General features: G+C 36.9%; 1 protein-coding gene across 1 annotated transcript in view; it reads right to left on the bottom strand.

Moving 5' to 3' along the window:
- Positions 1–6,549: 6,549 nt before the first annotated feature.
- The window catches only part of BRMS1L (BRMS1 like transcriptional repressor), a 40,276-nt gene continuing 19,744 nt past the window's right edge, over positions 6,550–27,081 (bottom strand). The window contains exons 5-10 of the mRNA XM_082648819.1: positions 15,144–15,240; positions 14,005–14,088; positions 13,036–13,100; positions 11,929–11,968; positions 9,709–9,835; positions 6,550–8,326 (exon numbers count right to left, since the gene is read on the bottom strand). Coding sequence (XP_082504945.1) covers positions 8,209–8,326; positions 9,709–9,835; positions 11,929–11,968; positions 13,036–13,100; positions 14,005–14,088; positions 15,144–15,240 — 531 coding nt within the window. The 3' untranslated portion in view covers positions 6,550–8,208. The remainder of the gene's footprint in view (positions 8,327–9,708; positions 9,836–11,928; positions 11,969–13,035; positions 13,101–14,004; positions 14,089–15,143; positions 15,241–27,081) is intronic.

The raw sequence follows: 27,081 nt of genomic DNA on the forward strand, positions 1-27,081 counted from the left end.
TCCCTTCAGAGCACTTCGATCTGTACAAAAAGTTCTGTTTCCTTTTTTTAATTCCACACTCTGTTTCTGTAGTAACTCTAAAGCATATAATCCGTTGCAACGTTCCTAAGCCTTTTACATGGTGAATTCTTTTCAGTCAATAAACAGTAATAACAACATAATGCTTGTTTCGAACTTTATCTTCTTCCTGAATATCCCTTAATTAGTACGCAACAGAATTAAATGTGACTGCAGTCTCACTATACGATTTTGAATAATTAAAAGAAAAAATACAAATTCCAAACTAAGCACCTAAGTCTCGTAAGAATTTACTGCCACCTTCAGGTTTTAATCAAAATGCAATCGTAGTACAGCTTTTACATTTCCAGGAGACAGTCCCTGGTTAATGTAGTTAAAATATTAACATTATTTTCTGGTTTGGGAAGCAAAGTGCTATCTAAGTTAGACTGCAGTACAAATGTCTTTCATGAAATACCCTTTCACCTTGTCTTTCATGATTCTTCTACAATGTAATTGAAAATGAAAGCCTACAGTATTTTATCAGTCACTATAATTACATACAGGGAGCTCCCAGAACACTGTCCAGAATACACCTAGGTATCTTCAGACTAAATCTAAGTTAAAAAGCTCTTCAAGCAAAACAGTTTTAAAGGTTCCATGTGTCAGTGCCCTCCAGCCAAAGACGACCAGGAACACACCTATAGTTAAACAAGTTGGGTTTCTTGCTCACTGCAACGAGGGAGCGCACACACCATGGGGGCTGTGGGTGTCTGAGAAAGAAGGTGTGAGAAAGGACTTAGAAGATTTGGACTTATAGTGGGAGATGTGGGGTTGTGTTCATGGAAGTGGGGCTTGGCTCTGGATGGGATACTGTCAGGAAGTGGGGGCACTTCTGTGATTGGGCACTTTAATAAATCTTATTTATAAGGCAGGAGGAATGAAACAAGGCCAAAGCCACCATGGATAAAACAGCAGCAGCTGTTCATATTAGCCAGGATAGGGGAAGCTTTCAGATTTTTGTGGTTGGCAGGCTGACCTTGGTTTTGTCTATACTTACACAAGATTATGAGGGGGAGCAGGGTCTTGGTTTTTTCGTCTCACTTCATCGCGGGCACAGAGTGGCCTTGTTTGATGTTGATGTTCTATGCGATTGTTTATGCTCAACAGAACACAAAGGCCAGTGCCAGACAGTTCCCAGTTGTCAGGGACTGCTTTTCTTTCTCAGGGGAACGTTTGCAATTCTACCAATACCTTTAGTGTTATTCCTTGAATTTGTGGTGAAACCATAAAAGTTTATTATGTTTTTTTAAGATGGAAATCAATAGAATTTGAAGCCCTGGTGTTCATGATACATGTTGTAAGCTAAAAAAAAAAAAAATTAGAAGGAGGGTATTTATTAGAAGACTCATGTAACATGAGGAAGATTGGGTGCAGGTGGACTGTGGGTTAGCTGGAAGCAGGAAGTTAAATGCCAAGAACAGTCTCTCATCTCTTCAGCTCTCCATGTCATCTTTCTCCACAGGGCAGGAAACTTAATTGCCTATTGCTTAATTGTCTTCCCACTTACATTTAAAAAGGGAGACTGACTCTCTTTCCACAGATATAATTTGAAAGATCCCAGGGGAGGGTTCCAGCTGGGGCAGCCTGAGTTACAGACCCACCTAATCTAAACAACTGTGACCAAGAACGGCAGAGCATGAGAGAGATGGATGCTCCCATTGGAACCACATGGTTGGGGAAGAAACAGTTTCTGGAAAAAGTAGAACTGGAGTGCTGGGCAAAAGAACTGAAGTTCAGCCAGGAGTGAAAAAATCAGTTCTGGGTTTTAGAAATAAAATACCTGCTATAGGCAGTACTCTTTACAATAGTCAAGACATGGAAGCAACCTAAATGTCCATCGACAGATGACTGTATAAAGAAGATATGGTACATATATACAATGGAATATTACTCAGCCATAAAAAAGAACAAAATAATGCCATTTGCAGCAACATGGATGGACCCAGAGAGTATCATACTAAGTGAAGTAAGTCAGACAGAGAAAGACAAATATCATATATCACTTATATGTGAAATCTTAAAAAAAAAAGATACAAATGAACTCATTTACAAAACAGAAATAGACTCATAGACATAGAAAACAAACTTATGGTTACCAAAGGGGAAAATGGGGAGAGGGGGATAAATTAGGAGTTTGGGATTAACAGATACACACTACTATGTATAAAATAAACAACAAGGACCTACTGTATAGCACAGAGAACAATACTCAGTATCTTGTAATAACCTGTAATAGAAAAGAATCTGAAAAAGAATATATATATATTTTTTAATTTTTAAAGGTGATTAATAAAAAGTCTTGACATTAAAGAAAAAGACAAGCACAGAAGAGTACGTATAATATTCCTTTAATGTAAATAATGGGTCCTGCTTTGCCCTATTTTATTTACCTAGCAGAAAAACAACCAATATAAGTCATGGAATCTTCTAAAGCTCAAAATGGAGAGAGAAAAAGAGGAAGTCCAGAGAACTAGGAGAGGACACAGGAGGCATCTTGCAGGCAGTGGACAGACCAGCATCCTCTCCTTCTTTGGTCTTCCTTCACCTCGGCAGCCTCGCAGAGAGTGGACTTGGGCCATGACCATGACTGGTGCTAAGAACTCCCTTGAGCAGTCACACCGGGAGGAGGGAGAGGAGAGCTCTACAGGAGGGGAAGGGGAACGAGCAGACACAACCCTTGGGCTCCCCTGACTATGAGAAGCCTGAAATCTCCCAAAAGACCCTTGGGCATGAGGGACGGTACAGCTCAAGGGTGTATAGGAAAGGCCCAAACCAATTTGGCCCTGACATAGTGGGTACTGTCATTATTTATACATATATAAGTATATTGATAAAATACGTATAGGTTAACACCATGGAGGGTAAGCTTCAAATCAAAAACTGCTATAGTGGTGGGGGAGTTGGGGAGGGAAGAACTGGGAGATTGGGACTGATATATACACACTACTATGTACAAAATAGAGAACTAATGAGAACCTGCTGTACAGCACAGGGAACTCCACTTCGCTGTACAGTAGAAACTAACACAACATTGCAAAACAACTATACCCCAATAAAAAAAAATTGCTGTAGCCAATGAATAATTTAAACAGTACCTGAAGTTTTTTTTAAATTGTCTTTCCTTAATAAGTGCAATTACCCATAAATGTACTTAAACATAATACACTGAAATCATAAATTTATCTTCAAAGAAGTGAAAACACTTCACTATTTTTGCCATTACCAATAACATTTTCATATTTGCTCAATAATAAGCGAAATATATTTCTTTCAACATCCCACTAATAGCAGGTATCATTTAGCCTCTGCCTGAGGATCTGGTTTCCTAAGCCGTTTAACATAAATTATAATCTTTACTAGCACATGCTACCATGTGGCCTGCTTCTGGACTAGAATTATGGCTCTTCTCTCTTCAAGAGAATGCAACAGTCTCCTGGCAAGTTCACCCACTTCAGACTTCTATTAGATACAGAAAAATGGAAAAGGAAAGGAAAAATGAACTCTAAAGATTGTTACTACATAACTTTTCCCCTTGACCTTCTTTAATAAATTGTGTCTTTGAAAGAGAATATATTAACTTCAAGTTTAGGAACAAAGAAATTTTAGACTTATAGTTGCTTTCTAGTTATAGATAGATGATAGATAGAAAGAAGATAGATGATAAATAACGTATATAACATATATACATTTTTCAGGAAGATCAGCAACTTGAGATAATCAACTATGTTTAAGACCATTCAAAATCTAAGTTCTGCCACAATCTTTTGCCTTGCATACCTTGAGGAAAAAAACCCCAGAAATTCCTAATATATGGTAAATTTATAAAGTAAGCATATCAGAATTCTGACATTTATGTTCATTTTGTTTCCAACATGAAAAATATTAAATAATGACTTTCTGTTTATATACTAAACATAGTTCCTGGCACATGGCAGGCATTCGAATTACCAGTATTATTATCACTGGCTGTCCATGAGCCAGGGGCCACACTGGTCCAATAAACTGGGCAGAGTAGCAAAGTACATAATATAGAAAGAACTTAGAGGGGGGCTGTGGACCAGGCCTGCACAGCGAGATCCTGGTCAGCAGAGCACCAGGAAAAAATAAAATCAAAAATAAGATACTAAAAATAGAGTTGCCATGATCCAGCAATCCCATTCCTGGGCATATATCCAGACAAAACTATAATTCAAAAAGATACATGCACCCCTATGTTCATAGCAGCACTATTCACAATAGCCAAGGCATGGAAACAACCTAAATGTACATCAACAGATGAATGGATAAAGAAGATATGGCATACGTATACAATGGAATATTAAGCATAAAAAAGAATGAAATAATGCCATTTGCAGCAACGTGGATGGACCTAGAGATTAACATACTAAGCGAAGTAAGTCAGAGAGAGAAATACAGATACCATATGATATCACTTATACGTGAAATCTAAAATATGACACAAATGAACATATCTACAAACCAGAAACAGACCCACAGACACAGAAAACAGACTTGGGGTTGCCAAGGGGGAAGTGGGGCTGGGGAAGCATGCGTTCAAAGTTTGGGACTAGCAGATGCAAACTATTATATATAGAATGGATAAACAACAAGGTCCTACTGTATAGTACAGGGAACTATATACAATATCCTGAGATAACCCATAATGGAAAAGAATATGAATATATATATGTATAACAATCATTTTGCTGTATATCAGAAATTAACATGACACTGTAAATCAACTATACTTCAATAAAATTTTTTTAAAAATAAGATGATAACAATGTGTCTGGCACAATACCAGGAAGGGGCTATCTCACAAGAGGACAGGTGACCCCTTCAAGTTTCGACAAAACCATCTTTTGATTCCAAGTTTGCTTTCACACAGATTTTCCTAGAAGGAAAAAATATGCCAAGTAGTTGACTTGAGGAGTCTGGTCTCCTTCTCAGTGAAAATTATTAAACTGACACTCGGCTGTCACTTCAATCCACTGTGAATGGGTCGGTCTAACTCCCCCAGAGCTGTCAACTCAGGCATGTTATTAGTTTGGTAGAGCTGCCATAACAAAATACCACAGACTGCGTGGCTTAAACAACAGAAATGTATTTTCTCACAGTTCTGGAGGTTAAAAGTCCAAGATTGAGGTGTTGGCAGGTTCGGTTTCTCCTGAAGCCTCTCTCCTTGGCTTGCAAGTGGTGGACTTCTCACTGTCTTCACATGGTCCTTCCTCTGTGTTCACGTATCTGCTGTCCAAATTTCTCTGTGTCCAAATTTCCTTTTATAAGGACATCAGTCAGACTGGACGAGGGCCCAACCTAACACCCATTTTAACTTAATCACCTCTTTAAATGCCCCATCTCCAAATACAGTCACATTCTGAGGTAATGGGTGTGATGGCTTCAAAATATGCATTGGAGGGGCGGGGGAGATACAATTCAGCCCACAACAGGGCATATGAATAAAGTTTAAGTTTCTGGGCCTATGAAGTAAGGGGCAAGACTCTGAGCCACAGTGACCAATGAGGGAAACCGCCTCAATTAATCCCACCTGACATATCAGGCACACTTCCAGTAGTTCATCTATGAAGACAATAGAAGGAACATACATTTTCCCTAACCTCATTCTGAGCTTTTGTGTTCTTTGAAAAATACTTTACATTTCCTTACATTTAGCAATTAAAATCACTTGGCAAGAGACTACATAAATCCTAACTAGTGTATTCATTCATCCTACAACCATTTTCCTTATCAATTCATTTTAGTTCAGTTTTAGTGTACTGGACTTACTGGATCCAAAAACAAAATCAGAAATAACCAACGTCCCTGTTCTTCTTTTTAAATAATTATCAAGTATTTAAGATTGTACATGGTTCTGTCAGTGGTGTTTGAGTTCTGAGTAACAACACACATATCAAAACAACTTTTACGTGAAGAAGTTTGCAATGAAAAGTACTCAGTGTCCACTGAGAAGAAGGGACAGAATGAGGAATGTACATTAGTGTTTGCTAATAATTATTAGTGATGAATTGGATTACTGATGATTAGATTCTTTTAATGGGAAATGTCGAGAAGGGATAGACCAAACATGAAATCCTGGAAGCTGTGACAGTTAAGGTCCATATATTGATACTAAGACAGAGTCTGATCGTAAACAAAGTACCAGCAGCTGCTAGATCACATTTTGCAGATTCTAACAGTTTCCCTAAACTAGACCGTTTTTGACCAGAAGTCAAATGGCAAACTGCCAACAACGAAATATATTTTATAGTATTTCAATCATAGACAAGCATACACTTACCTGAATCAGTATCAATATTATGGAAAAGTTACATATGATATAAACATTGAAGTTCTGAAAGTAAATGTACTAAATCATAGTCAGTTTTTAAAATAAAGACTTTCTACTTAAAATTTCAGAACTTACACGGTACAGTTTTATTAAAGTAGAACATATATGCATATATTTAAATTAAATATAACTTAGCTGCCTTAAATATCTAAATATACGCCAATAGAGGTTGAATTGTGGTTTAGGGATGCAGAAACATTTGTTCAACACTCCGACACTCCATATCTATTAATGTAAATTGCCTTAAATCCTTCTTAGAAGTAGACAGGTTATAAATAATAAAAGTGCACAAGTCATTCAAGACACTACGAATGACACGCAAACACATCTTTTTATTATATACTAAATTTAAAAATCCAAATATTATTAAAAATGCTTATGAAACATTGTATACATAAGTACTGTCAAATACTATCAGATTATGACATTATGTACATTTGCTAAGGTTAATTAGAAACAGAACAACGTACATAACTGCTGATAATTAATTTCAGAAGTCAAATATTTTAACATTTGGCAACTGTGAAGTAGTGATCTGCACAGGAAGATGTTTGCAGAGGTAAAATAGCGAGAAAACAAATGGAAAAATGCAGATATTCCTGCCCTAAGTGTTAATAAGTAGATCTCTTCCTCATCCTCTTAAGTCTCAATATAACAGAAATTAAAGTGCACAAGACCACCAGGAATACCTGATTTGGTTGTACCCTAATATATACTACAGCCAATTGTGCTGCCATATTGAGGGTTTCAATTCCCTGTACTGTTCCTGAGGTTTTAGAAGTTAATTTTGAATGTGACTAGGGGAAGAGAGGCCAATACTTTCTAAATTGCACCAAGTGGCCTTAAAGTGTAGAAACACCAAAGATAAAAATATTAATTTGGGAATAGATTCAAGGAGATCATCCCTGTCTATTTTGCCCTAGGAATAAAATTAGGATACGAATCTAGTTTTACCTCTGGAAAATGCTTACTAAAAATCTGTTTCAAAAGATCAGACATGTACAGCAAGCACCACAATACTGTCAGTTACTGTCCACCACTTACATACTGCATCATAAATACCAGGCATATATACCTGCCCTCGAAAGGTTCACAAGAAATAAAGGTAGAAGCATGTTATTACTTGACACTAATATTTCTAATCAACATGAAGTATAATTTGTAAAAATAGGTCACCTCCATACAATCAAGGAAAAGGAGAAGGAAAGCTCCTAGTCTACAAAAGTGCTCCTTTTAGCTTTCAAACCCAATAGCTTAATTTCGGGTAAAACAAGATTGCAAAGTAAGGCCATCAGTTCTAAATAAGCTGATGATGCCATCTATACATACTCACGTATATATGTTTAAATTTCAATTCTGATTTGACACAAATGTACTATTACAAACCATTTATAGGAAACATTTTATAGGGCTTATTTACAAATATATGATCAGTGACAAAGACACTGAAAATCAAGAAAACTGCAGATAAATGTAGCCATTGCTAACATAGTTCACTAAAGGTAAGACAGATTTACATAAAAACCAAAGAAAAAAGTTTAGTAAGAAACCCCTACCATATATACCTATTGGTCACTGGGCCAAAAAGGCAAATAAATGTAATGATCATGATTAAACTTTTATCACTGTCTCTTTCAATAACATATCAACATGAGGTCTATTTAGAGTACTACCTACAAATACACAGTCTCTCATGATTCGATGAGAATATTAAGTTACTGAATATATTTTTTTATTCCCATGGCACATCATACTTGGTAACACTAATAAGGTAGATTTAGATAACACTTAAATCATTATTACGAATGTTTAATTGAATATTTTCCTTTCTGTAGCTGTGAAATGTAAAGCTTAGATTTGCTTCCATCAGGCCTCTTAAACCAAACTTCATCATGGTTAATTGTTGTAATTACAGCACTAAAAAGAAAAAAAATACGAATGAATGAATTACAATATGCCTTCTCCACTCATTTTAGAGCACAAACTATAAAACCAAAATAACTGGACTATAAGAGTAGATTCAGGTATGTAATTGTCATTTATCGGAATGCTATCAGCAGGGCATGCTGTCAAAAATATCACATTCAGCAACACTTAATAGATAATCTCCTTTCTTTTCTTAATAGAGTTGGTAAAACTTACTACTAGAACTATTAAAAGCACATTGTCCCTAACTCCATTCCCACCCCACCTCCAAAAGAAGAAAAAGTGGAGCTAACACCACTCCTTATGTAGTATTACACCTCCAACTCATATCAGCCTTGGCAGTAGGAAATCTTTCAAATGCCAAACTTAATTCCCAGTGTCAAGCATCTGTGGTACTTGTACAGATTTTTTTTAACACTACTAATCTTTACATAGACATCTTTCTAAAAATATATGTGTTTAATCCTCTTTTATGCTATTTCATCTCCTTTTTAACCACATTTATGCTAAGTAGTAGTAGTTAAATGTCTCAAAAGCAATAAGATAAAGCAAAGAATCCATGGGTATCATGTATAACCTAGTAATTAATTAGCTCAATGAGCTTCTATGAGAAAAGTTACTATACACACTGATCCTGAAATGAGTATTCTATACTAAACGCAAACACTTTATTTACTACTGATGCCTAGAAAAAGATAGTTTCTTACTGTAGAAGGTTACTACTCTGAGGATTAAATCCTAAACTACTAAAGGAATTAAAGCAGCAATGGGCAATAATATTTTCCAAAGGCCACACCAGATAAAACTTATAAGGCTCTATAAATAATTATATAAACTTTATTTAAGCCTAGACAGATTGAGTTTTTTAAAAGGCAATTTTCAGTTTTCAAGTTATACTTTAATTCCCACTACTCTAAGTTTTTGTTAATTTTCAATTCCTTTCCCATTCTAATTGAAGCAAATTTTTAATCTAAAATACTGTAATAGACCCCAAAAAGTTAAGGATTAATAGAGCCACACTGTGGCAGCATACTGTCAAATTCATAACAGTTTGGATTAAAGGTCATAATATTAGGATCATAGCAAGTCATCTATTATAAGAATTAATAAATGGGATTTCTTACCTGGCTAAATAATTCCAACATTTCCATTTGTGTTAATGCTTGTGTCCATGAACTTAATATGTAACTCTGGTGTATAAAATTAATACTGGTGTGTAAACATGCTAATCAAATCATATGTCAAGAGAAAAAAAGAATCCATAGGGAATTAATAATGTATTATGAATGCACTATGGAAGCAGCAAATATTTACTGACAACAATGTGGTAAACTCTAATACTGAGTAGCACTGAAATGATAAAGGCTTTTTACCTTGTAGGACATTCATCTTTTTTGTCAATACATATTGTCTGTCCACGTATATACCATTCACCATCATAATACAATCTTCCCTCTTCGGATCTAGCACTGTGCAGGTGTTTTTCCAGTTTCACAGGTGCTAAAGGGATCAGTTCAAAAACTGTTATATTAATGAGACATTGTCAGAAGAAAAGTGCAGAACATTAAGTATTAACACCAACCCATGCATATATGTGAAAAAACACTAACAATATTTCTTAGATAACAAACCTAAATCTAATGAAAACAAGAGAATTTCATTTCTTACATTTTTATATAATTCATTCAGTTTTTAATATAGCTATTTAATAAAGCTAAACAATATATAATAAATCAATTAACTAGACAAGTGTAAGAAGGAGAAGCAGATATATTATCAATTACTAGTGCCAACTTCAAGTGAGATTTAAAATCTGAATTGTCATATTTCTACTGAAAATTATATTTTTCATATTTTCTCCCCTGCAGCTGACACTTCCAAAAAAGCAAAGTTTAATAAATATTCCAAGAGTTCCCCAGGACTTTGATTCTAAAAAGGAAATGTTCTCAAGTAGAACTTCCATCTTGAAATCCTAGAAATGGTTTGAGATTCACCAGATAAACTCATGCAGAGAAAAAAATGTTCTCTATAGAAACACACTGTCAAAAGCATACCATGAAATACACACCTCTGCATCATTCAGATGTCACCACCTCAGAAAGGTCTTCCCCAACCACTCTACCCACTCCTCAGTTAATCTTCATCACAGCTTTATATTTCCTTCATAGCAATTATTACAATTTGTCAGTATCTGTTAGTTATCTATTTACATATACATTATTATTCTGCTTCCCCCCAAGGAAGTTCTAGGAGGTCCATCTGTTGCACCATTGTATTCCCAGAACCTCAAACAGTGCCTCCTATATAGAAGGTGTTCAATAAGTATTCACTCATTCATTCGTTCAACAAATGTTTTCTGAGCACTGCGACTAAAAGAGAGATGTTTCTGACCTTTGTGGAGCTTACGATTCTCTCAGGAGACAGGTAAACATGTAAACGATCAATAAAAAATTACAAATTGTGTTAAGTGCCATGAAGAAAACAAATAGTACACATGCTAAAGATAACATAACAGGGGTCGGGGAGGAGACCCACTCAACAGTGTAGTGAGACTCTTAAAGGAATCCATGACTCAAAAATGTTCAGAATATAGGTAGTTGCCCTTCCACCTAATTCCCAAGGGAAGCAGTTTAGTACAATATTGCTAACAATTTCCTGACATCATATAACGTTTAAAAGAATCCTTGGGTTAAATATAAAATAGAAATTGATCTCTTATAGATTATCTGTTGGGATACGACTCTTCGTATTTAAAACATGTTTTATTTAAAATTCTTGCTTCATTGTTCTTAGGATTAGGAAACCTCATATACAGTGAAAGTAGGCAGAAACAGAGAAAGTTACCCTAGACAATAATGCCCATCACTATCTTGGCAGTGATTTCAGACTTTCCAAAAAATTGTGAATAGTATAATTTGATATAAATTTTACTAAGGCATATCAGAATGTGTAAATCTTAGTGGTGTGTAAATTTTCTTGATGAATCCCACTGCCAGCACTCTAATCTCTCGCCTAGAAAACACAGGCACAGAAGAAATTTTGCCCACAATTCCAGAGGATTCACAGGCTCCCTGAAGGCCATCCACGGACTCCTAAAACCTCCCCTACACAATTACTGAACCCATAAAAAACACTAAGTACATACTTTTAAAATTACTGATCCATTATCAGCAATTGAAATGTAGTTGAAACACTAAAAGAAGAAATACATTCCATTCAGAAATCTTGAAACTTTTACATGAGACAAAGACTCCAGAAGAATTCCTCATAATTCTGGGGATAGTGTTCACTGATGAAGTGAAACCAGTGATAGGGGACTGACTTAAAAAGTCTCCACAGGGCTTCCCTGGTGGCGCAGTGGTTGAGAGTCCGCCTGCTGATGCAGGGGACACGGGTTCGTGCCCCGGTCCGGGAAGATCCCACATGCCGCAGAGCGGCTGGGCCCGTGAGCCATGGCCACTGAGCCTGCGCGTCCGGAGCCTGTGCTCCACAATGGGAGAGGCTGCAACAATGAGAGGCCCGCGTACCGCAAAAAAAAAAAAAAAAAAAAGTCTCCATAGCGAAGATTTCTGAACTCAGACTAAATGACTTACGTTCTGTTTTCACTCTGTGTGGACCCAGTGTAGCCATTGCCTTAATTTAAAAAAAAAAAAAGAAGAAGAAAGATGTCTGAGTTCATAGGCAAAGTATATTTTAGTTTCTATTTAATATATACAACACTACTGATAAGCCCAATAACAAAAACAGTGAAATATGATCTTTAGCTGCTTCAATAAATTGGTAATATCTAAGACCATAGGAATATATAAAAAGAATAACAATTTCTCCTAGAGGTGTTATCAATATCCGAAATAATCTCAAATTCTCAACTAAGAAGCTTCTGAAAATAGAAAAATTTAATAAGAAAACAAGTCTCCACTTTCAAACAAGCACAGAAAATCCTATAATGCTTGAATGTTTAAAGACAGGATGCAAGACATATGATAAGGGTTCAAATATTCACTTTCGTTTATTCAACAAATATTTATTGAGTGTATTCCATGAGCCATTATCAGGCTAAGAACTAGGCACAGAATGGTAATTTATTATTATTTTGGGGTAACCTAAATAAATGCTTTTCTGCACTTCTGCATGAATTATTAATTACATTATCACAGGAAAATACAGTCAAACAGCTGACATGCATCTCTTAAGATACTCTTGCAGGGACTTCCCTGGTGGCTCAGTGGTTAAGAATCCTCCTGCCAATGCAGGGGACACAGATTTGAGCCCTGGTCTGGGAAGATCCCACATGCCGCGGAGCAACTAAGCCCGTGCACCACAACTACTGAGCCTGCATGCCACAACTACTGAAGCCCGTGCGCCTAGAGCCCATGGTCCGCAACAAGAGAAGCCAATGCAGTGAGAAGCTTGTGCACCGCAACAAAGAATAGCCCCCTGCTCGCCATAACTAGGGAAAGCCCACGCGCAGCAACGAGCACCTAACGCAGCCAAAAATAAACAAACAAATAAATAAATAAATTTATTTTAAAAACTCTTGCAATTCACTATTATCTGTATTAGTATTAACTGTCTTAGAGAGACTGTTGCAAAGTAAAGCATATTTACAATAATATTTTGATGTATTAGTGAAAAATCATAGACTCTTAAAAAGTAGACTATAAAAAATATACTTGCATTCCATTGCTCTTTAATCATACCTTCCTTATTGTTGTCCAGTCTTCAAGAATATCAAGATCTTGTAGCATATAAACTATATACGGACGTTGAAAAGTCAAGGTCAATTTAGCTGTAAGAATTTCACATTTTGAATTATACTTCCAAACTTCTGTTTTTCAGAGAATGGAACAATGACCTCTGGACAAAAACCTTCAGCATGCTGAATTCTGACTTCAAATTATTCTTCAAAAAACTTAGTACCAGGATAAATATGTTCCAGTACTTCAGATGTTATAACCATATTCCCTTAGTCCTATGGTATCAAGGATAGCAAGATATACCACCAACCTAATCACTGGTTTGAGGTGGGGGGAAAAAGGCAGGAGCGAGAGGAGGGTACCAAAGGGAATGCCAAGACTGAATGCACATACTAATTTAATTTAAAGACACTCCACTTTCAGAGACATTAAAAATGTTAAAAAGTACACATGAGGGCTTCCCTGGTGGCACAGTGGTTGAGAGTCCGTCTGCCGATGCAGGGGACGCGGGTTCGTGCCCCGGTCCGGGAAGATCCCACATGCCGCGGAGCGGCTGGGCCCGTGAGCCATGGCCGCTGAGCCAGCACGTCCAGAGCCTGTGCTCTGCAACGGAAGAGGCTGCAACAGTGAGAGGCCCGCGTACCGCAAAAAAAAAAAAAAAAAAGTACACATGAGAATTAAGCAATCATGCTACATACTAAACAGCTGCTTCATATCAAAGCCCTTGTGATCTACAAAGCCATATTAATTTCAAAGTTGGGATCGTTACTAAATTTCTACTTCCGTACTCCTCTTAATCTAAACTATACCCTTGTGCCTTCAATCGGTTTTATAAATCATCTTTCGCTTATTACAGGATCTTGCAAATAAAGACAATGTATACTAACAAAAGTTACAAAGATATGCACAATGCAAAAATGTACATTAAAACAAAACAAAACAAAAAAACCCAGAAAATTTGAAAAAGGATATCTGAAACCACAACTGGCTTCTTTTTGTCAGGACTGAAAGGGTCCTTCCTCTTTTTTCTTGACTGAAGCTCATCGTTCCACAGCTCTGGCAAGTAAATAAAAATTAAGTATTAGCTGATTTCTAGAGATCAAAGGAGGAAAGAAAGACTATATAATTTCATATTAGCAAAATTTCATTGGTGTCTATGTTTATATACTGCATGTGTATACTATACATATATATATGACTATATATAATTTCATGAGCAGTTATATATTTTGAATTTTCCTCTGCTTTTATTAGAGCAAAATTCAACTTGGCACTTAGTGACTAATAACTGATAAACATATGTCAGGCACTGTGGTAAATATACATCACATGAATGGTCTCGACTAATCCTCAAAGCTACCTCTGAGGCAGATAGTCTCACTACTTCAATTATAGGAGGAGACTGATTTAGAAAAGCTAAAGTGACTGTCACTTGTAGTCACCCAACTACAAGTAATGCGTCATTAGAGCTCAGCTTGTCCACTCTGTCTACTCCATATCAGAGAAATAGAATTTATAACAAGTAAAATAATACATATGCAAGAACAATAGGATAACCCAGTAAATCTTCCATCCAGTGTAGAAAGCCTTTCCACAGTACCTCTGAAAAAGCCATTTCACTTTGGACTGATCTAATTAGTAGTAAGTATTTCCTTTTCCTGAGACAGAAATCTGCCTCCCTGGAAAGTCCATCCATTTGTCCTAGTTTGTGTGGGACCAAACAGAAAAGGGTTTTATTCCTTCTTCCACATGACAATCTTTCAAGGCTTAGAGGAAAGAACATATACTACAGCTGTCTTCCAATACTATTCTTATGTTTTAATAATATTCTTACTATTCTTGTAGTATACTATCTTATGCCTATAGTTCCTGTCTCGCTTCTGTTTTGTTCCCTTTCATGTGCTCCATTCTCTACGTCTTTCTGAAGTGTGAGTCCAAATCAAAGCAACGATCACAATCATATCAGATCCTTTAGCAGTCTTGCCCCTTCCTCTCTCATTAGGACACTTCATTTACATAATATATGTAAAGGAGACTACATACAGCGAGACACCTCAGTAAACCAAAGGTTTAGTGTCACTTAAACATGACAGTCACAGCATTCCCCTCACCTGAGGTAATATCAATGCTATGCCTGTCCTCTTCAAGCCTTCTTATCTTCTCCTCTAGTTCACTCTGCACTGTATCATATAACAAAAGCTTTTCACTCTGAAAAAAAAAAAGAAAGCAGATCACACATAAGTAGAAAGAACAAATCAGTCTATCTTAACTAAAAGTACCAAATAACTCACTCTTAAAGTATTTTAACATATGGCGCTTTTGTTTAATTTCAACTTAAAAATTTTAATGATAAAATGTCAAATATATGAATAAACTAACACTAGAAAATACAGAATCTAAATATAGGGACAACTATATACAATTAAATTGTTTAAGAACATCTAAATGTATATGTGATAAATAAAGAGGCAAATATTTACTTTACAAAAAAACTCATAGTAAGCTCCCATGGCCCCTTTTAAATATGAGCAGGTCCCACCTGTACCACAATGGAGACCTTGTCCTATAAAGTATATCATTATAAAATGGATCACTTTTTCTCATCAGAACAATTCCCTGTTAATATCGCAGAATCATATTAAAATAGACTAATATATCACCAGGAGAAAAATTCAAATCTAAACTTTACAATTATTTTAAACAATTCAATTATAGTCAAAATCCTAAAATTACAGATTAATTATATCCAAATCTTTCAACAAACCTACAGAAAGATTGAGTCACTTGCTAAGAGACAAGACTGTTCCCTAGTAAATCAGACTAGAATCCAGGTCTACTACTTCTAGCCCACTGTATCCCTTATTTTAAAAGCCATAGAATACACATCAGTATAATATATAGATTTATTATATAAAAAGCTATGATAGATTTCCACCCATCCACCACACCCTTATCTCTAGTAAGGATATTAGCCTATTGGGCCAGATATATAGCTAGATGTGACTGTCTCATAGAGGCCACTGGAATGCAGTTAGTTATGATTTCTTGTGGATGGCATTAGCCATGCCCATTTTCAGCATTCCCAGTGTCACTTATGAAGTCCTCTCTTTTGGGTTTGAAATTTAGAGTCTACACATGCTTGAAGGTTCTCCTGAGTGGTAGAGAAAAGATGGCTTTTGTCAGGTTGAAGCAATCCAGGAGCTAGAGAGAAAGCAAAGCTGAAGAAGACTAAAACTAGATCTCATATGAAAAATTACCTCATTACATGCTACTCTCTATGCTTACTTCCTTTTACTTACCCCTCTGCCTTTGGCGAAGTCTAACAGATATTCTAGCCTTATCTACATTGTATTACAAGAATTGGGAAATGTTATGTAGCAGAGAAAAAGGGAGAGCAGGCTGTGGCCACAGTCAAGATCGTGTGACAGCTATAAATAGAGCCAGATTCTCCAACCAAAGATGACTCCGAATGCTAAGCAGGAGTGATAAGGCTTTTGCTTTTAAGAATATTTCAATTTTAAAAAAACTTTTAAGTAAAAATAAAAATTAACATTAAAAAAAAGAATACGGAAGTTTAACTGCTGCATTCTCTTTGCTTTCCATTGATAAATTTGCCCTAGGCCAAGCAGAAATTCTAAAATAAATCTACCAATCATTCTTTACAATTTAAAAAAAAAAAAAGCCACAATGGGACTAAAATGTTTGAAGCTATCTCTAAAAATATAATAGGTATATTTTAAAGTATACAAATAGAAGTATCTTGATTCTATCCTCACTGTTATTTCTTTGATCTTCTCTCCCTTATCCCCAACCCCTCAACAACTTTCCCTGAGAAGGAAAGTCATAATGAAGCAGCTAAAAGACACCTAGAAAAGAAAGAGGCATCCAAACTCCCTTGCTTTGGTGCCTGGAGAGGCCTCTATAGTCAATAGGTAACTTAGCTTTTTTAAAGTATTACTAATTATAATTACATGTTTGGCTTCAAAATCCCACAACCCTCCAATCTCCACACCTATACTTAGTGAACCGGCTCACTGAGCCCTTTTGCAGGCTGACACCTATGCTCCTTCTCATCAGGGCAACGCCAGGGAGCCCCAGGAAAGTGGCTCCAAGGTTCCATGTTTGTACTCGTCTCCCGCTGGCCTGGGTTCAGAACCAGCTCCCTTTCGGCAGTTCCCTGACTTAGGCACCTCACAGTTCCCAACCTGGAATGGAGTCCTCGGAGATTTTCAAAGACTAGCATTACCAGAGAGCAAACCATATTAAAAAGCTACAATCATTTTTTTTTAAAGTGGGATACACTGGAATGAAAAGATAAGCAGAACAGAATTTAAAAGCCAAGAAATAGACCCATTGGTTATGGGAAATTTTATGAAAAGGGTGACTTTTCAAATCATTTGGAAACCTGATGACAATAAATGACAACAGAAAAATAAGTTTAACTATATAGAGAAAAACTCAGGTTCTTTGCCTCATGTTATACAAAAAAATTAATGGACTAAAGAGTTAAATTTACGAAATGAAATCCAAAAGAACTAAGGGGGACGCGGGTTCAATCCCTGGTCAGGGAACTAAGATCCCACATGCCATGGGGCAACTAAGCCCACGGGCCACAACGACTGAGCTCCCGTGCCTTGACGAGAGAGCCCGCGTGCCACAAACTACAGAGCCCACGCACTCTGGAACCCACGCACCACAACTAGAGAGAGAAGACCCAGCCGCCACAACAAGAGAGAAGCCCGTACGCTGCAACGAAGAGCCCGCGCAGCACAACAAAAAGATCCTGCATGCCTCAATGAAGATCCCATGTGCCGCAACTAAGATCTGATGCAGCCAAAAAATAAAGAAAAATATCAGCTTCAAAGAACTAAAGGAAGGATGGGGACTCTTTATTTGATGTTGGGGTGAGAGAAGTCTTTCAAAGCACAAAAATTAGAAGGACAAGTTATTTTTTTAAAACTATGCACACAGAAATTAAAAACACATTAAAAAGCAAATAAAAGTAAGAGGAAGGCAATAAAAAAATATTTACAACATGACAAAGGCCTAATAACCATAAGATGGAGTTAAACAAGCATGGATAAGTCAGTAAGAAAAATCTAAATACTATCTATACTCACTGCCAAAATCAGCCAAAAAGAGAGACAGAAAACACAAGTGTAAATTAAAATGTGCATTATGTGATATTATTTTTCACTTGACAAAGTTGTTTCATTCTTTTCAAGTATAATAAACAATGCCAACCGATACTGAGAATATAAACCAACTCAACAATTTGGAAAGTAATTTAGAAACAAGTATTGAGGACTTCACTGATTGTATCCTTTGATCTAGTAATTACACTGAAGATTCCATCCTAAGGAAATAACAACCTCGACCAATGCTGTATGGAAAAGGATGCTCACAACAGCAATACTTGTAATGCCAAAAACTAGGAACAAAGTAAAATCCAGTAATAGAGTATTGGCTACATAAATTATTGTACATCCATACTACTACTCTGCAGACACCAAAAATTCAGAATTCAAAAAGTAGGGAGAAACTGCTAGAGTAAGATTACAAATGAACCCAGATCATAAACTCTCTCTTCCCTAAGACATAATGAAATAAACAAAAATATGTACAAAATAAATCAACAAACCACACTTGTAGTTCTCAGACAAAGGAAGGGGCACAATGTCATGCCATAATCTCTGAACGTGGTGACTAAACTGAGACAGAACCCCAAGACCTGCATTATGTACACTACACACATGCGTGCACTTCATAAAGAAAGAATGAGAGAAGGGGGAATATTCTGCAAAGTCTGAGTTATGCTTCCAAATCTAGAAAGAAATGAAGGAGGGTCTGGATGGGGGAAAATACATGAAAAGCCCTAGAGACAGAAAGCCCTCTTCATCATGGTAGGCTCACCAGTGAGAAGAAAACTTCCACAGCTCAGCAGCTGACAAGCTCTGCACATAGGCAGACTGTACTGACTCACTCTTAACTATGAATGATGGCCAAAGGTGACTAGTTATTTGTGAAAAGCATCGAAATGAAAGACACAGAGACAAACAAACAAAAAAGAAGTATAAAGAAACAGACACAAGTCAAGACACAGAAAAAAAATTCAAAACAACTACATTTAATACCCATAGAGGAAAGCGATTACACCCATAAGGAAAGAACAGGAGTTAGAAAAAATATTAAAAAATGAGTAATCAGAGGGCATAAGTGCTCTTGGAAATTAAACACATAATAGAAATAAAATATTTAGTAAAAGGAGTGGATGAGAAAGTTGAATATGCTCTAAAAAAGAATAAAATAAGAATAAAGGGAGGGAGGGGTAGGGACTTCCCTGGTGGCATAGTGGTTAGGAATCCACCTGCCAATGCAGGGGACACGGGTTCAAGCCCTGGTCTGGGAAGATCCCACATGCTGTGGAGCAACTAAGCCCATGTGCCACAACTACTGAGCTCACGTGCCACAACTACTGAAGCCCACGCACCTAGAGCCCGTGCTCCACAACAAGATAAGCCACTGCAATGAGCAGCCTGCGCGCTGCAACGAAGAGTAGCCCTCACTTGCCGCAACTAGAGAAAGCCCGCACACAGCAATGAAGATCCAACGCAGCCAAAAATAAATAAATTTTTTAAAAAATGAAGGGAGAGGGGTGGAGGGAGGTACAATAAAAATATATAAGATCTATATAATATATAATAATTATATGAAATATAAGAAAATTCAAAGATCAATCTTGAAGGTCCAGCAGCCAACCAATAAGAGTTTCAAAAAGAGAAAACAGAAAATAATGGAGAAGAACAATATAAGGAACTTCCCAGAACTAAAGATATGAGTTTCCTGATTTAAAGGTTCCTTTGAGTATTCATAATGAATGAAAAGAGACACACAACAAGGCACATCATCTTGCTGTTCCACAGCACCAAGGATAAAGAAAAATAGGTATTCAGGAAGAAAACAGGTCACGTACAAAGGATCAGGAATCAAAATAAGAGGCTTCTCATAAGCAATACTGGGAGCTAGAAGACAATGGAAAAATCCCTTCAAAATTCTGAGGAAACATGATTACTTACCATCTAGAATTCCATACTCTGAATTGGGAGTTAAGATGTTTTTGGACACGAAAGATGTAGGGTTTTAAAACATGTCCAATAAATGTTTGACATGCCTCCCTTCAAAAGGTAGAGTCTAATTCCTCTTCCCTTGAATGTGGGTAGGACTTAGTGACTCATCTCTAATGAACAGAATGTGGCAGAAATCTAAGTTATTAAAAACCCTGTCACTTCTGTCTTGCTCTCGTGACCCATTCACTCTGGGAGAAGACAGTCACCAGGTCATGGGGGCCCTCAGTCAGCCTGTGGAGAGGCCCATGGGACTAAGGCTTCCAACCAACAACCAGCAACAGCTTGCCAGCCTTGGAAGTCAGTCACTTGGGAAGCAGATCCTACAGCCCCCCCTCAAGCCTTCAGACAACTGCTTCCCTGGCTGACCTCTTCACTGCAACTTCATGTGATTCCCTGAGTCGGAACCACCCAACTAAGTGGCTCCCAAATTCCTGACAATGGAGACTGCGAAATAATAAATGTTGATTATTGTTTTAAGCGACTAAATTTTGGAGTAATTTATTACAAAGCAATAGATAACCAATACAAGAGGTCTCAAACAACTAACTTCTGTACACTTTTTCCCAAGAAGCTACTCTATGAAACTGAAAAAAGAAAACAAGATCTAGCAGGAAAGATGTAAAGGGAATTTCCAGGGTGATGGTGAAGAGATACACCTTAAGACAGAGATGCAGCTGGCCTAGAAAGCATCTGAAGGATGTAGCAGGAAGGAACAGGTGAACAAGGGGTCCAGGGGTGGAGAAGTTGCGCCCAGGAGGGAGGACTCCAGAAGGAAATGGGTCTCATGGATTACCTGATGCATTTGATCACGTGGAAAATGGCATTGGGGGTTTTCATAAATCTGCTGGAGTCTCTGGGAAGAATTGGTAAATGAGAGAAAACTAACAAACAATAAATGAAGCAATTAATCCCAAAGTTAAAAAAATAGTTGTACAAAAAGGGAAGTTTAAGCAAAGTATAACTCTTGGATCAGTAAATAATATTTATAGTTACAATAAGAACAAAAATTGTGACACAACAATATTGGAAGAATGAGATGAGGGGAACTATTATGGAATCCTCAGCTTTCATAACAGGAAACCAAAAGGTAATATCTAAAACTGATATTATTTAGAAATATGAAGGTGAACTCCAGAAGCAGTAGATAAAAGATTTTGATAGACAATTGCTGCTGGGATGTAAAATGTGGAGATGGGAGAGGGACTGCTGTTTTTCATTACAAGCCTGTGCCTTCAGAAATATGTACACACATTATCCCGTAAAAACTGACTTTTAAAAGGGTATTCAGGGAGGGGGAACTGGATGAAGACAATCAAAAGGTACAAACTTCCAGTTATAAGATAAACAAGTAATAGGGATGTGATGTACAACATGATTAATATAATGAACACTGCTGTATGTTATATATGAAAGCTGTTAAGAGAGCAAATCCTAAGAGTTCTCATCTCGAGGAAAAATACTTTTTTCTCTTTCTTTAATTTTGTATCTATATGAGATGATGAATGTCCATTAAACTTATTATGATGATCATTTCACGATGTATGTAAATTAAATCATTATGCTGTACACTTTAAACTTACACAGTGCTATGTCAATTATATCTCAATAAAACTAGAAGAAAAATTAATTTTTCAAAATAAAACACAAAATGACCCCCCCCAAAAAAGTATTTAGAGCCATAAGGAAACGCTCATGAAATGCTGCTTATAAAAAAGTTAGGATACAAAATACTATACATAGAGTCATATCAGCTATGTGAAAAACAATTATACAAACACACATACTTATTAACAGTAATTACTTATGCTTGGTAGATTATGGTTGCTTCTACTGTCTTCTTCAGACTTACTTCTCAAGTTTTCTCAATAGACAGTTATTAATGTTATAATCAGAAAACAAAAAATAATTAAATGAATAGACAACCAAAAAATCAGAGCTCTGAAGAGCTCTCACCAATCTTCTCAAGAACTGAAATCCTAACCCTGAACCCTAAGGGCCTGGCTGAGACCTTGCTACCACCTGCTGTCGCATCTGGAAACGCATTTGCAGCTCTGTGGGGAGGCTTAAATGAGATAACCTAAATAAAGCATCTCCACCCATCTTAGTGCCTGGCACACTGTAGTATTCTATAAATATGATTTTCTCCCTTAATTTGACACAAACCATCTGCTGCCTAATTGTCTCTGTGGTTTTTGGCACACTCTCTATGTGCATACCTGTGTGAACCTGTCTAGTCTCTGGTCCCGGCCCCTCCTTCCTATCTGCTGCTAATCAAACTTTTATTCTGACAACTGTCAGTGTGTCTTCCTTCTTCCCACTTCCCTTGCCTCTCAGGTTATTTCTATATGAGTCAAATGTAGAACTAAGGAACAAGCAGATACAAAGCCCTGAACAAGTTCAGATTTAATGGTAAACTGCATGAATGACTAGAAAGATCAAAGGATTTCAATCCTGGTCTGCTGCTTATTAATTGTGTGACCCCCAAGCAAACTATTTAACCTCTCTGAGCCTTAGTTAACCCATTCATAAAAATCAAGATAATTCCTATGCTATAAAGTTGTTGTAAGGACTAAAATGAGAGAAAGAATGTAAAACACATAACACTCTAAATGTAAGTTCCCATTCACCCTTTATTTCCTATCTAAAATGCCCTTGAACTACTAGTGAGTATTTTCAGATTAATTATATAATTAAACAGAGTAATTATAATATTAATTATGTATTAAACATACAAAACAGCAAGCCATAACTAAACCACAAGAAATTTAGGTCAATATTTAGCATCTCTATGGAGGAGGGAGGACTGTCAAAGCTGAAAAATAATGAGAGAAAGAATATCAATATAATTGTCTAAGTAAAAAACATTACTTGAAGATATCTTATTGACTTTTATTTATGGCAATATAGTAGACTAGATATCCACAAAAAACAAAACAAAGTAAAACTTCCACCACACCTAGACAGACATTCTAGATAAAATACCACAAAACTCTTTTTATAAGGTATAGCTAATCCCTTAAGAAAATAAGAGATTACCCCCAAAGACCAAATATAAACAAGGAGGTAAAAACCAGTATGCTAACCTGATATTAAAGCTGGGGTTTTCCAAAATATAGCAGAGGGAGGAACACTCCTAAACTCATTCTACAAGGCCACCATCACCCTGATACCAAAACCAGACAAAGATGTCACAAAGAAAGAAATCTACAAGCCAACAGCACTGTTGAACATAGATGCAAAAATCCTCAACAAAATACTAGCAAACAGAATCCAACAGCAAATTAAAAGGATCATACACCATGATCAAGTGGGGTTTATCCCAGGAATGCAAGGATTCTTCAATATATGCAAATCAATCAATCAATGTGATACACCAAATTAACAAATTGAAGGAGAAAAACCATATGACCATCTCAATCGATGCAGAGAAAGCTTTTGACAAAATTCAACACCAATATATGATAAAAACCCTGCAGAAAGTAGGCATAGAGTGAACTTTCCTCAACATAATAAAGGCCATATACGACAAACCCAGAGCCAACATCATTCTCAATGGTGAAAAACTGAAACCATTTCCACTAAGATCAGGAACAAGACAAGGTTGCCCACTCTAACCACTATTATTCAACATAGTTTTGGAAATCCTAGCCACAGCAACCAGAGAAGAAAAAGAAATAAAAGGAATCCAAATTGGAAAAGAAGAAGTAAAGCTGTCACTGTTTGCAGATGACATGATACTCTACATAGAGAATCCTAAAGATGCTACCAGAAAACTATTAGAGCTAATCAATGAATTTGGTAAAGTAGCAGGATACAAAATTAGTGCACAGGAACCTCTGGCATTCCTATACACTAATGATGAAAAATCAGAAAGAGAAATTAAGAAAACACTCCCATTTACCATTACAACAAAAAGAATAAAATATCTAGGAATAAACCTACCTAAGGAGACAAAAGACCTGTATGCAGAAAATTATAAGACACTGATGAAAGAAATTAAAGATGATACAAACAGATGGAGAGATATACCATGTTCTTCAATTGGAAGAATCAACATTGTGAAAAGGACTCTACTACCCAAAGTAATCTACAGATTCAATGCAATCCCTATCAAACTACCACTGGCATTTTTCACAGAACTAGAACAAAAAATTTCACAATTTGTATAGAAACACAAAAGACCCCGAACAGCCAAAGCAATCTTGAGAACGAAAAACGGAGCTGGAGGAATCAGGCTCCCTGACTTCAGACTATACTACAAAGCTACAGTAATCAAGACAGTATGGGGCTTCCCTGGTGGCACAGTGGTTGAGAGTCCGCCTGCCGATGCAGGGGACACGGGTTCGTGCCCCGGTCCAGGAAGATCCCACAAGCCGTAGAGAGGCTAGGTCCATGAGCCATGGACGCTGAGCCTGCGCGTCCAGAGCCTGTGCTCCGCAACGTGAGAGGCCACAACAGTGAGAGGCCCGCGTAACGCAAAAACAAAAACAAAAACAAAAACAAACAAAACAAAAAAAGACAGTATGGTACTGGCATAAAAACAGAAATATAGATCAATGGAACAGGATTAAAAGCCCAGAGATAAACCCACACACATATGGTCACCTTATCTTTGATAAAGGAGGCAAGAATATACAGTGGAGAAAAGACAGCCTCTTCAATAAGTGGTGCTGGGAAAACTGGACAGCTACATGTAAAAGTATGAAATTAGAACACTCCCTAACACCATACACAAAAATAAACTCAAAATGGATTAAAGACCTAAATGTAAGGCCAGACACTATCAAACTCTTAGAGGAAAACATAGGCAGAACACTCTATGACATAAATCACAGCAAGATCCTTTTTGACCCACCTCCTAGAGAAATGGAAATAAAAACAAAAATAAACAAATGGGACCTAATGAAACTTCAAAGCTTTTGCACAGCAAAGGAAACCATAAACAAGACCAAAAGACAACCCTCAGAATGGGAGAAAATATTTGCAAATGAAACAACTGACAAAGGATTAATCTCCAAAATATATAAGCAGCTCATGCAGCTCAATATCAAGAAAACAAACAATCCAATCCAAAAATGGGCAGAAGACCTAAATAGACATTTCGCCAAAGAAGATGTACAGATTGCCAACAAAAACATGAAAGAATGCTCAACATCATTAATCATTAGAGAAATGCAAATCAAAACTATAATGAGATATCACCTCAAACCGGTCAGAATGGCCATCATCAAAAAAATCTACAAACAATAAATGCTGGAGAGGGTGCAGAGAAAAGGGAACCCTCTTGCACTGTTGGTGGGAATGTAAATTGATACAGCCACTATGGAGAACAGTATGGAGGTTCCTTAAAAAACTAAAACTAGAACTACCATACAACCCAGCAATCCCACTACTGGGCATATACCCTGAGAAAACCATAATTCAAAAAGAGTCATATACCAAAATGTTCATTGCAGCCCTGTTTACAACAGCCAGGACATGGAAGCAACCTAAGTGTCCATCAACAGATGAATGGATAAAGATGTGGCACATATATACAATGGAATATTACTCAGCCATAAAAAGAAATGAAATTGAGTTATTTGTAGTGGGGTGGATGGACCTACAGTCTGTCATACAGAGTAAAGTAAGTCAGAAAGAGAAAAACAAACACCGTATGCTAACACATATATATGGAATCTAAGAAAAAAAAAAAAGGTCATGAAGAACCTAGGGGCAAGACGGGAATAAAGACACAGACCTACCAGAGAATGGACTTGAGGATATGGGGAGGGAGAAGGGTAAGCTGTGACAAAGTGAGAGAGTGGCATGGACATAATACACTACCAAATGTAAAATAGATAGCTAGTAGGAAGCAGCCGCATAGCACAGGGAGATCAGCTTGGTGCTCTGTGACCACCTAGAGGGGTGGGATAGGGAGTGTGGGAGAGAGGGAGACGCAAGAGGGAAGAGATATGGGAACATATGTATATATATAACTGATTCACTTTGTTATAAAGCAGAAACTAACACACCATTGTAAAGCAATTATACTCCAATGAAGATGTTTAAAAAATAAATAAATAAATAAAAATAAAGCTGGGGTTTCCTTGAGGGTATTTGCTGGTTATTGAATGGAGAGGCATCACTTTTAATGGCTATTTGGTTAAAAGAGAAAGATCTTGGGGGGAACTGGGATCCCTGCATGGTCCTCAAGGGTCACTACCTTTAGTGAAAAGGGCGACTGAAAAAATCCACCTGAGGGAAATCTATCTGTCTCAGCCTAGGCAATAAGTGGGGAAAAAAGTTTTCCCTGAAAATATGTCATCTTGGGCCTGATTTCTACATCTTTGGGATTCAAATATAGACCCTGCATCTTCCAGAAAATCCAAAGCCAGAAAGCAGTCATGTGGTGCTGGCATACCAGGATGCCTGGCTGAAACAACTCAGCGGAAATAAAAGCAGACACTATCTGAAGAGCTACAGCCTGTGTCCAAGGCTCACAGAATTGCTACCAATAAAACCTTCAGCATCAGGAAATAAGGAAATAAGGTGTGAGGTTTGGCAGAAATAAAAAACAGCAGAATTAGGCTCTGAAGGATGTCAGATAATGACTTATTGAATAAAAGTATGAATGAATTATTGCAATATGGAAAACCAAATAAGGTCTTACAGATGACTAATCACAGTTCCAGAAGACAGAAGGAAAGAAAATGGAAGACAGACAATACCAGAAAAGTTAACAACTGAGAAATTTCCAGAATTAACAGAGAACAAATTCTGAGATTCAGAAAGCACAACAAATCCAAGTCAGGAGAGAAAAATAATCTCTATGGAGACACACAGTAGAGAAACTGAAGAACAACAAAGAGAAGAGTTTTTGCAGCCAGTGAAGGGAAGGAAAAAAGTTATCTACAAATGACTGTAACCTTCTAGCACAGGC

Source organism: Grampus griseus, assembly GCF_964374135.1.
Source record: "Grampus griseus genome assembly, chromosome: 2".
Classification (NCBI taxonomy): domain Eukaryota; kingdom Metazoa; phylum Chordata; class Mammalia; order Artiodactyla; family Delphinidae; genus Grampus; species Grampus griseus.